Raw genomic sequence first — 11,858 nt, forward strand, 5'->3', positions numbered from 1 at the left:
GGACGCTTTGTTTATACGTCACTTCCTCATTCCTTTTTTTCCTCCTCTACCCCACCCCCTCTCTCTCCCCAACCCATCTTCCGTCCACCTCCCACCGAGGCCTGGAAGTAGGGCTTCCTGTAGGGAGAGTGGAGGGAGAGGCGAGGCCGCGGCGTCGGATTCCTAGAACTCACACACTCCCGTGCGGCCTGGCAGTATGGGGGTGACATGGTAGGGCTGCGAATGGTGCACGTGGAGGGGGGAGGTCACAAAGTTCCTTGAGTGCCTGGGATCTGACCACTTGGGAGGACGGAGAAGGCGATGCGTCCCCCCGCAGAGGCCCCCTCCCGCCCCTCCCTGGTCTTGCTGGGGTGGGTGGGTGCGGGATGCCTGGGCTGGGTATGAGTCGGGCCCTTCCCTCTACTAGCTCTCAACTCCTCTCCCCTCCGTGGGCGCTGCAGGCCGGGGGGAGGGGGAGGTACGTTTACATGTGGGTTTTGTAGATTTTTTTTTAAAAATTGTAGGTTTTTAGAGCTTCGGGGAAACCTTAGAAATAATTTCAGGCAGTTCCCTCTTTATGTGGGCAGGTGAAGGGCGGGGGGGAGGCCCTCTTCCTTGGTCCGGCCTCCCTCCCGAGACACACTGCAGTAGAGCTGGACCAGGAGGGCAGGGTCTCCTGCCTGACCAGACCTTGATGACCATCCTTCCGGGATCGCGGGAGGGAGCATTATCTCTGGCACTGAAAGGGGGAGGAAGGAGCCAGCTTCTGAACGCTGTTGGGTCAGGCCTGGAAAACTCAGCATGTTGAAGAGGGAGAAAGAGAAACGGCAAGAAAAAATGTGGACTCTGTGCCCTGGTGGTCTGCCTTCCACATCTGGGGCTGAGGGGTGTTTGTCAACCTTAGCTTTCTTTTGTATCCCCAGTGCTTAGCACAGTGCTTAGTAAATGATTCTTGACTAAGGAAGGGCATCAGATAAGGGCACAGCTTTTTGGCTCCACACTTGAGAGCTTGTGAAGACCTTTCCTTTCTAGAATTATTGTTGACACTTGTAAGTTGGTGACTGCCATTTAGTAGTCCCCAGAGTTAAAGCACCCGTCTCCTTCTGAGACCTGGCTGGTGAGGGGAAAGCTGTATGAAAGCAAAGGGAACTAGGTAAAAAGCAAGAAACAGAAAAATTGCAGCTGATAAGCTCAGTCTGACCCCTAGGATCTCTTTATCTTCCTTTCTCTGGAGAATTCTCAGTTGTGCCAAAGCCACACAAACTGCTTATAGTGTTTTGCTTCTCACACATGAGCAGTGGCATCTCCCAGCAGGGATGGGACTCTGGCTGGGATGGGACCTGGGGCTTCCAGCTTCCTTTGCTGATGAGAAGCTCTGGGAGCCTGTTCACATATCTATGTGGACCCTGAAGGCTCGTCACTACCCTTCTAGTGTGTCCCAGATGCCTGTGGCTGAGGGTAAGAGTGTCCAGCAGACCGTGGAGCTCCTGACCAGGAAGTTGGAACTGCTAGGGGCAGAGAAGCAGGGGACATTCTGCGTGGACTGTGAGACCTACCACACAGCAGCCTCTACCATGGGCAGCCAAGGTCAGTGTGTGGTAAGTAGGACAGCTGGAACCTTGCTCAGACTTAGTAGATGCTCCAGATGCTAACATCCTTAGACATCTTTCTGGCTGAGATAATTTTCTGCTCAAGGCTATTCGTTATTTCTGTACTCTTGACACTCTTTCTCCCCCCCCCCCCCCCCAAGTCCTGGCATTGAGAACCACACTTTTTTGTTTGCACAAAACTTCCTGTCATGGAACTCCCTATACTATCACGCTGGCCACTTGCTAAGCCTAACACTTAACCTTTGCCATTCACTCAGTCTACATATACTGTCCACTCTGTGGGAAGGAAACTCTATACTAATAGTTGGGATTAAAATACAAAAGAAATAAAAATGATGAAAAGAATCACAGACTAGGAATTGGGGGTGGGGGACCTCAAATTGTAGTCCTTTTTCTACTACTAGCTTGCTTTGTGAGCTTGGACAAATCTCTTGTCTGTTTTGTCAGCTATTAAAGGGTGGTTTTGAAGATCAAATGAGATCATAGATATGAAAGTGCTTTGAAAAGTGTTAAGTGGTATACACATGCAAAAGGGTATTTAGAAAAGACAATTGTTATAATCTAACCAGGGAGGCAAAACCTAGACACTTAAAAATATTTTTAAAACTGATTTGTTTTTATCTCTTCTTTTTATATTTTCTTCATTTCGAACTATAACTTTACCCACTTTTCTCTACCCAGCAAGCTATTCCTTTTTAAAAAAAATTTTTTAAGGATGTCGGAGGGAAACAGCTCAGCAACATAATTGTCACCAATCATTTTATATGGAATAGTCTATGCCCACAGTCTCCCACTTATATATAAAAAATGGAGGAAGCTATGTTTGGGAGCCAAGCTTGGGTACTATAGTTTACATAGCATTTAGTTTCATGTTTTTTATTTTTTATTTTTTGGTCTTTCTGTTTGCATTGTTAACCTTGTATATGTTTTGCCTGTTTGTCTGGGGGTGAGAGGGAAGTGATAATGAATTCCTAGTTCTCTTTGCTTTCCTACAAAGCTTCCCATGCTTCTCTGAATTCTTGATATTTCTCATTTCTTACAGCATAATAACTTTTGTATTACATTCATGTACCTTAGTTTGTCTATTGGTATCTGTTTTGTTTCTTGTTCTTTGTTGTCACAAAAAATGGTGCTATGAATATTTTAGGGTACAATATGAGACTTTCTGGTTTTGGATCTCCTTGTGTTATAAATGTGGCTGTAGGGTCACTTGGCCAAAGAGTATGACAGATTTTTTTTAGTACCCACAAATTTTTTGCATAATTAATAAATTGTTTTCCAGAAATTATTTGAGTGCAGGTCTTCCTGAAGCCCCTCCAATATTGACTCTTCCCATCTTTTGTCATCTTGATCTATTTGCTGGGTGTGAGATGAAACCTCAGAGTTGTTTTCATTTGCATTTCTCTTATTAGTCCTTTGAAGTAATCTTTCTTATACTTAATAGTTTGCTATTCTTCTTTTGAAGTCTTTTCTCATTCTTGAACCACTTATGTATTGGGGAATAGTTCTTGGGAGTGGCTATATATCTTTGTACCCTATATGTCTTGGATATCAGACCCCTATCAGAGATATTAAATGTGACATTTCCCCCCCAATTAATGATTCACTTTCTTGTTCCAGTTACATTGATTTTGTTCGTGTAAAGGCTTTCACATTTTATGTAACTGAAAATGACAGTTTTATCTTGCTCGTATCCCTTGCTTGGTTAAGAATTTTCTTAAGCCTTGACTATGAAAGATACCTGAGTTCATTGTTTTCTAATTTTTTAATGAACATCTTAAAAGAAAAACCATGACAAATATAACCAAGCTTTGGTAGTCTTCCCAAACTAGAAAGGCTTTGACTGCCCACCTGGTGGTAGATAGCATGTTTATCATACCAGTACTAGGCTAGCTAATTTCAGAGAGAATCTGTCACTAGAAGGTTGATAACCACTTGATGAACTTTAGGGAGGTATCTAAGCCTATGACACCACTAGTATGGAGAGCTCCCACCACTGATACAGATTAGTCACCCCTCTATAATTTGTAGTCTTCAACAGTTGCCTGGGCCATAGTAAGTGACTTGTCCATGGTAAACTATCTAGTGTGTCTGAGCTAGGACTTGAAGTAAGGCTTCCTAGACTCCAGAGTTGGCTGCCATCCATTACAACATAATGCCTTTTCTCCTCCCTTTTCTATCTTCCTCTCCCAGAATCATAAAATTTAAGATTTGAAAAGGACATGTGGCTGTAGAGTCTAATGATTCGTGAAAGGAATCTCCACTATAACACACCCAACAAATCGTTGTCTAAACTGTTTGATGACCTCTGAGGAGGGGAACCCACCACTTCTTGAGATAGCCCATTCCATTTCAAGGACAGCTCTAATTGTGAGGGAGTTTTTCCTGACATTAAGCATGAATTTGCCTCTTTGCAACTTTCATTCATTGTTCTTGATTCTGCTTTTGGGACCAAGCAGAATAAATTCAATCCCTCTTGCACGTGAGAAGCCTTCAGGATACTTGAATATACCTGTTTTCCTCCTTTACCCCCCCCCCGCCCCGCTTTTTCCTTCCTGAGCTAAATGTGTTCAGTTTCTTCAACTGATCATTATATAATGTGGACTTAGGGCCCCTTACCACCCTGGTTGCCCTCCTCTGAAGCTGTTCTGTTTATCAGTGTACTTCTCAGACTTTGGCACCCACAGCTAAATGCAGTATTCTAGATGAGGGTTGACAAGGAGAGATCCTGGTTTAACCATAATCCTGTTACCACCTCCCCATTCCTAGGAGCTGTAGCTCTCAGTACATCCAAAGAGCATAATAATTTTTTTTTGGCTGCCAAAACGTACTTTGACATTGAGCTTGCAGTTTGCCCAAACCCTTAGATCTTGTCACACTCTTCCTCTTAAAAAACCCAATAGTTTTTATTAGCATATTGCCTGTGGGGCTGGCTGGCTGCTTCCTTACAAAACACTACATAGTGGGGCAATGGATAGAGCTCTAGCCTTGGAGTTAGGAGGACCTGAGTTCAAATGTGGCCTCCAACACATGACACTAGCTGTGTGACCCTGGGCAAGTCACTTGACCCCAGTTGCCTTAACAGGAAAAAAAAAAAGGAAAAACACTACATAGTGGAGATACCACATTGGGTCATGAAATATGTAAACCGTACATATGTGGTACCCTTTGGAAAAGACTTCTGTGGCCCTGGACTGTAAAGAGCAACTGAGAACCATGCTGGCTTGACTATGGGGTCTTTTGTGGCAGGGAAGAAGTTTTTCTGTCTTTTTAAACGTTTGCTGATTCTTAAGTACCAACTTGTAAGGAGGGATTTTAAGGACTCCGTGCCATCCCACCTTTTTCTTGCTCCTCCTTCTCCAGGGCACTGAAGAGTTTTGTCTTTCTTACTTGTGTATAGCCATCATGGGATGGACAAAGGTATAGCCTAGTGTTCCCCTGGGAGATAGGAGCATGTCTTGGGGAGTATAATCCTGACCCTGTTGCATACTCAGACACAAAGAACAACCAGGGGACAGTGCTGAAGAGAGACTGCATTCCACAGGAGGGAAAGTTGAAAACATTTCTAGAAATGTGTCAGGTGTGATATCATCAATCTGCCAGGTCCTTCCCTTCTCCCCCATATCTTTTTTCAGAAAAAATGCTGTCTAAACATGCCTACCCAATCTTATATTTGTGGAATGGATTTTTTTGTAATACCCAAGTGCGAGCAAGACTTGACATTTATCCTTTTCAAATTTACCTTATTAGATTCTTCCTAATACTCTACCTCTGAAGATCCTTTTGGATCTTTGGATCCTATTACTATGTCATCTAGCTGTTCCTCTCAGGTTTCTTTCATCTGAAAAATCTGATGATACTCCCATCTATTCCTTTATCCAAGTCATTGAGAAAAACATTAATTGGTATGGGGCCAAACACAGATCCCTGGAGCCCACCATTGGAGAACTGAGTCTGCCTATCTAAGCAGTACATTTAAGATGTAAACGGTTCTGCCTTCCCAGTTGTTATCAATTATCCTCCCAGTATAGCTTAAAAAAAACAAAACAAAATAAAAAAGCCCTTTTTGTTGTCCTTAACCTTCCTTGCCAGTCTCAGCTCATTTTGAGTATTCCTGGCACTATTTTTATAGGACCATGCTACACTCTTCTATTCATCCTATTACCTGGCTTTGCTTGCATCTTTTAAAAATGTAAGTTAGGTGGTAAGTTATGCATCTACATCAGTCTCTTCAGAAAAATTCTGTTGGCTTTTTTCCTCATCATTGGAATTGTTTCCCCTTCTATCTTCAGAATTTCATTTTGAGCATGTACCATTCCTCTTGGGCTGACTTCCACTGTAGAATTTTTGTACGTGGGATCACATCTATCTTTTTGCTGAATCCTTTGAAATCTGCTTTTCCCAAATCTGGGGTGTATGCCAGACTATACAAAGACTTCTCCATCTTTATCACAAACTCTAGGAGGAGGTTATCACTTCCTCCCCACGGTACACATCCTTTCTGCCCTACCAACCAGTTCCTCTCTTTTAGTGAGAACCAAATCCAGAATAGGATTTTCCCCTGTTGTGTCCTTCACATTTTGAAGAATGAAATTGTCACTAAAGCAAGTCAAGAAGATATCAGCCGCTATTTTCGTCAGAGAGAAAGAACTCTAGCAGATATCTGGATAATTTTAAGTTTCCATAACTATTATATCATGCCTCCATACCAAGCTTGTGATCTGTTTCTTCATTTATTTCCTCTTTCTCTCCTAGTGGTTTACAGTATGCTACAGTGACAAAAGTCACTATTATTTCTCCTTCTTTTGACCTTCACCCAAACACTTGGGTGAATCTCTTCAGGATTCTCCCCTCTGGTTTTTGGACTTTATCATATGAGTATACCTTCTTAATACAAAATGCTGTTCCATTCCTCCCATCCGCTTTTACCTATCCTGTTTCTTTTGAATAAGTTGTTCCCATCCAGAATCGTGGGTTTCATCTCACCAAGTCTCACTGATGTCTTTGAGGTAAAATTTGCCTCCATGCTTTAGGATCACTAAATCTGCTTCATCCCTAAACTTTGAGCCTTTGTATTTAGGCAAAACTTTTTTTGTATGGGATTTGGTGGATTTTACTACTTGCTGCTTTCTTAGGTTTTGTCTCTTGTGAAATTATTTTGACTGCTTTTTTCTTCTTTCTAGCTTTATGCTATTTGACTTGGCAGTCTTCTCCCTCCCCCCCTTTTTTTGTTTTAAAGCCTCTTTGATTAGATTTGCAAGACATTTGGCAAATACACTCTTTTTTTCTTACTTAATAGTATTTTATTTTTTCCAGTTACATGTAAAGATAGTTTCAAACATTCATTTTTATAAGATTTTGCATTCCAACATTATGAAATATAAAATGGACAATTTTGATTACATTAAATTGAAAAGTTTTTGCACAGATAAAGCCAATGCAATTAAGATTAGGAGGGAAGCAGAAAACTGGGAAAGAATTTTTATAACCAGTATCTCTGATAAGGGCCTCATTTCTAAAATGTATAGAGAACTAAGTCAAATTTATAAGAATACAAGCCATTCCCCAGTTGATAGATGGTCAAAGGATATAAACAGGCAATTTTCAGATGAAGAAATTAAAGCTATCTATAGTCATGAAAAAAAGCTCTAAATCACCATTGGTTAGAGAAATGCAAATTAAAATGACGTTGAGGTACCACATCACACCTATCAGATTGGCTAACGTGACAAAACAGGAAAATGGTAACTGTTGGAGAAGATGTGGGAAAATTGGAACACTAATGCATTGTTGGTGGGGTTGTGAACTGATCTAACCATTTGGAGAGCAATTTGGAACTATGCCCAGAAAGGGTACAAAAATGTGCATTCCCTTTGACCCAGCAATAGCACTTCTAGGACTGTATTCCAAAGAGATCATAAAAATGAGGAAAAGACCCACGCGTACAAAAATACTTATAGCAGCTCTTTCTGTGGTGGCAAAAAATTGGAAATTGAAAGGATGCCCATCAATTGTGGAATGGCTGAACAAGTTGTGGTGTATGAATGTAATGGAATACTGTTGTGTTATAAGAAATGATGAGCAAATGGACTTGAGAAAAACCTGGAAAGACTTGTGTGGACTGATGCTGAGCGAAGTGAGCAGAACCAGGAGAACGTTGTATAGAGTAACAGCTACATTGTGTCATGACTGACTTTGATAGACTTAGCTTCTCAGCAATTCTCAGCAAAGACGTCTCCAAAAGTCTCATGATAGAAAATGCTTTCCATATCTAAAGCAAGAACTATTGAGTCTGAATGCAGATCGAAGCATGCTATTTGCTCTTTTTTTCTTCTGTTTTATTTTGTTTCTTCTTTCTCGTGGTTCCTCCTATTGGTTCTAACTCTTCTTTACAACATGACTAATGTGAAAATATGTTTATAGGAATGTGTATGTGGAGCCTATATCAAATTGCCATTGGGGGAGGGAGAGGGAGAAAACTGAAAATTCACAAGCTTATGGAAGTGATTGTTGAAAACTGAAAATAAATTAATTTAAAATAAAAAGGGAAAAAATGCTTGGTGATTTATATGGGAAAAAAAAGATTCTGAGTTCGAAATTTTTCTCCTTCCTCCCTCCTCAAGGCAACAAGCAGTCTGATATAGTTTATAAACATATTTCCACATTAGTCATATTGTAAAAGAAGAATCAGAACAAAAAGGAAAAGCCATGAGAAAAAAAAACCAAGTGAAAATAGCATGCTTCGATCTGCATTCAGACTGCATTGTTCTTTCTCTGAATGTGCATAGCATTTTCTATCACAAGTCTTTTGGAATTGTCTTGGATCATTGTATTGCTGAGAAGCTGAGACTGTCATAGTTGATCATTGCACAGTGTTCCTGTTACTGTGTACAGTGTTCTTTTAGTTTTGCTCACTTCACCCAGCATCAGTTGATGTAAGTCCAGGTTTTTCTGAAATCATCCTGCTCATCATTTCTTAGAGCACAATAGTATTCCATTACATTCATATACCACAGCTTGTTCAGCCATTCCCCAGTTGATGGGTGCCCCCTCAATTTCCAGTTCTTTGCCACCACAAAAAGAGCTGCTAGAAATATTTTTGTACATGTAGGTCCTTTTCCCTTTTTTATGATCTCTTTGGGATACAGCCCTAGAAGTGTAATTATTGTTAGATCAAAGAATATGCACAGTTTGATAGCCCTTTGGGCATGGTTCCAAATTGCTCTCCAGAATGGTTAGATCACAACTCCACCAAGAATATATTAGTGTCCCAATTTTCCCACATCCTTTCCAGCATTTATCATTTTCCTTTTCTGTTATATTAACTAATCTGATAGATGTGAGGTGATACCTCAGAATTCTTTTAACTTGCACTTCTCTAATCAATAGTGATTTAGAGCATTTTTTCATATGACTATAGATATTTTTAATTTCTTCCTCTGAAAACTGCCTGTTCATATCCTTTGACCACTTATAAATTGGGGAATGACTTGTATTCTTAGAAATTTGACTCATTTCTCTATATATTTGAGAAATGAGGCCTTTATCAGAGACCCTTGCTCTAAAAATTGTTTCCCAACTTTCTGCTTTCTTTCTAATCTTGGTTGCATTGGTTGTGGTAAGCATGTTCCATCTCTGGCCAGGCATCTTTCACTACTCTCTTGACCTTCTTTTTCTTCTTTCCTGTCTTATTTTTTTTCTCTTTTCACTCTACAGGTTATCACAGTGAAAGAGTTAATCACCAAGTGGCCTCCTTTTGGGGCAACAAGGGGAGGCCTGAACCTTTCTGTACCATATCAACTAGTCTGTTCCTTTCACCCTAGTTTAAACCTTTTCAGGCTTTACAGAACCTGCTAGGGCTTTGGCATTGGCATATACTGAAAATTACTGAGGCTTACATTATGGTCTGCCTTCAAGTTTTTTGTGCAGCAGAGGAAGCAGTGGGACAGTAGAAAGAACATCAGCTCTGGAGTCCTGGGTTCACATCCCATCTTGGTGCTTAATACATGTGTGTTCTTGGGTTGGTCTCGTAATGTCTCTAGGCCTCAGTTTTCTCATCTGTAAAATGAGGGAATTCAACTAAATGACCTCTAAGGTCCTTTCTAACTCTACAGCTATGATCATGTTCTTTTATCCTTTTGGTCCTAAGATGTTGGGAAGAGAGATGGCTTATATTCATACTGATATGTTACTGGTTTGAGATCCAGTTATGGGGAGCCATTTGGTGTAGATTCCATTTGATTTTGCCATTCCTCATATTATACCCCACCCTACCCTTCTGTGTAGATGTATGGGGCTCAAACTAGTTAGGATGATGTGACTGAATTGGGTTGGGAACCCAGAAGTGTTGTCTTGTACCTTAACATCTGAACTTTTTGTTTCTCATTTGTGAAGACATTTCTCACAGAAGAAGAGAACAGGTCCCTTCTTAGACATATGTTGGTCTAGGTTCTCTACATAAAGCTGGCTGGGCACCTCTGGGCAGTATTTAGGGTTAAGATTGTTGTTGTTTCTCCACGTTTCCATCCTTCCCTTCCTTTCCCTGTAAATACTACAGCTTTGTCCTGATGTTTCTGGATAAACACCAAGACTATCAGCAGTAGGGCTTTCTTCTCCCAATATTGTAGAACCTTACCCTTGGAAAGGACCCTAAGGCTTCTCTAGTCCAACCTCCTCACCTTATACCTTAAATTCCACATTGTTCCGGATTTGGTAATGAGTTGGGCCTTTGCTCCTTTGTAGGCCAGGCTGGGAAGCTGATGTATGTGATGCACAACTCAGAATACCCTCTAAGCTGCTTTGCCCTCTTTGAGAACGGCCCCTGCCTTATTGCCGACACAAACTTTGATGTGCTCATGGTGAAGCTCAAGGGCTTTTTCCAAAATGCCAAGGCCAACAAGATTGAGACCCGTGGCACCCGCTACCAGTACTGTGACTTCCTAGTGAAAGTGGGCACTGTCACCATGGGGCCCAGCGCTAGAGGCATCTCTGTGGAGGTGAGTCTTTGGGGAAATGGGGTTAGGGACAATCTGGAGGGGACCCCCAGCAATAAATCCTGAAAACTTATGGAATCTTCTAGATGAGAGTGAGTGAGTTTAGAATGTTTGAGCTGGAAGGAACTTTAGACAGTATTTAGTTCAAGCCCCTCGTTTTGTAGGTGAGGAAAATCAAACCCAAAAAAGGGAAATTACTTGGTTAAGATCAATACATACAGTGTGTAAGTAGCAGAGTAGAAACCAAAACTCCATGTTCCTAATTACATCTACATTTCTACTGATGTGGGCCAGATTCTCGCCCCATTGTTTTCCCAGCTACCTGTATATTTCTGTTCTCTTAGAGACAATAATTCTTAGGAACACTGGGAAAAGGACTTCTATGGAATAAGGGGAGAGGCAGTGTAATATACTGGATAGAGAGCCATGCCTTGAAATCAAGAAGGACCTGGTTCAAGTCTCACCCTCTGACAAATGCTAGCTGTGAGACCCAGGAGTTGCTTATCAGACAAGTTGCTGATCTGTATCATCCATGGTTTTCACACGTTCACACTCATAGTTCTCTATACATATAGAATCAGTTCTAGGACATGCCTTTTCCTCTCCATCTCCCATAAATGTAGAGCATGAAGCTATGCTTCACCAGCTGTTTCCCTTGTCCCCATTAGGCCAGAGAAAGATTAGTTTTCAGAGGAATAGGAGGAGATAGCAGATCTGGAAGGTTAATGAGGACTTGTACTAGCCAATAATGATGATAACTCAATTTATATAATGCTTTACATAGTATTCAATTTGATCCTCACAGCCATATGAGGTAGGTGCTTTTACACATGAGGAAAAGTACTGTAAGCACTTGTAAAGTGTTGTAGCTAAACTTTGTCTCTTTCCCAACACCTGACATAGTTCTCTGTACCTACTGGTGATTAATAACTCTGTTGCTGTTTGTTTGAGTACAGAAAGCATAGTTACTAGTGCTGAGGGTTAGAGGTATGGGAGGATTTGAAGGGGGGAGGTGGAGAGAGGAAAGGTCCTTGACCATTACCTCTGTAGCTGTATCTGATGTTCCTGTTTGTCTTTGATATCCTCTTGGATAGTGGTTGGCCACCTTTTAGAAATGGTATGCCTAGGTTCTAAGCCTTTTCCTTCTAGTGCACCAAACACCGTCTCTCATGAGGCTGTGGAATGGGATTCTATTTACTTTTTGTCTATATGCTGACTCCTAATCCTTAGAGAGCAGTGGCAGTTCACTGAAATGGTGTGGAAGGGGGAATGTAGT

General features: G+C 41.3%; 1 protein-coding gene across 6 annotated transcripts in view; it reads left to right on the forward strand.

Annotated features, from left to right (window-relative positions):
* The first annotated feature begins 30 nt into the window (after window positions 1–30).
* Window positions 31–11,858, forward strand: part of MED20 (mediator complex subunit 20) — a 132,088-nt gene continuing 120,260 nt past the window's right edge. For 4 of the 6 annotated variants that reach the window (XR_013487023.1, XM_078155369.1, XM_078155368.1 and 1 more), the window contains exons 1-3: window positions 31–210; window positions 1,412–1,566; window positions 10,332–10,585. Coding sequence is in view for 5 of the 6 variants with exons in the window: in XM_078155369.1 (XP_078011495.1) it covers window positions 197–210; window positions 1,412–1,566; window positions 10,332–10,585 (423 nt within the window). In the remaining variant the exon portion in view is untranslated. Of the gene's footprint in view, window positions 211–1,411; window positions 1,578–10,331; window positions 10,586–11,858 lie in introns of those variants that run through there. The other 2 variants (XM_020979749.2, XM_020979750.2) reach the window with 2 other exon arrangements.

Source organism: Phascolarctos cinereus, unplaced genomic scaffold, assembly GCF_003287225.1.
Source record: "Phascolarctos cinereus isolate Bilbo 61053 unplaced genomic scaffold, phaCin_HiC Scaffold_5;HRSCAF=322, whole genome shotgun sequence".
Classification (NCBI taxonomy): Eukaryota; Metazoa; Chordata; class Mammalia; order Diprotodontia; family Phascolarctidae; genus Phascolarctos; species Phascolarctos cinereus.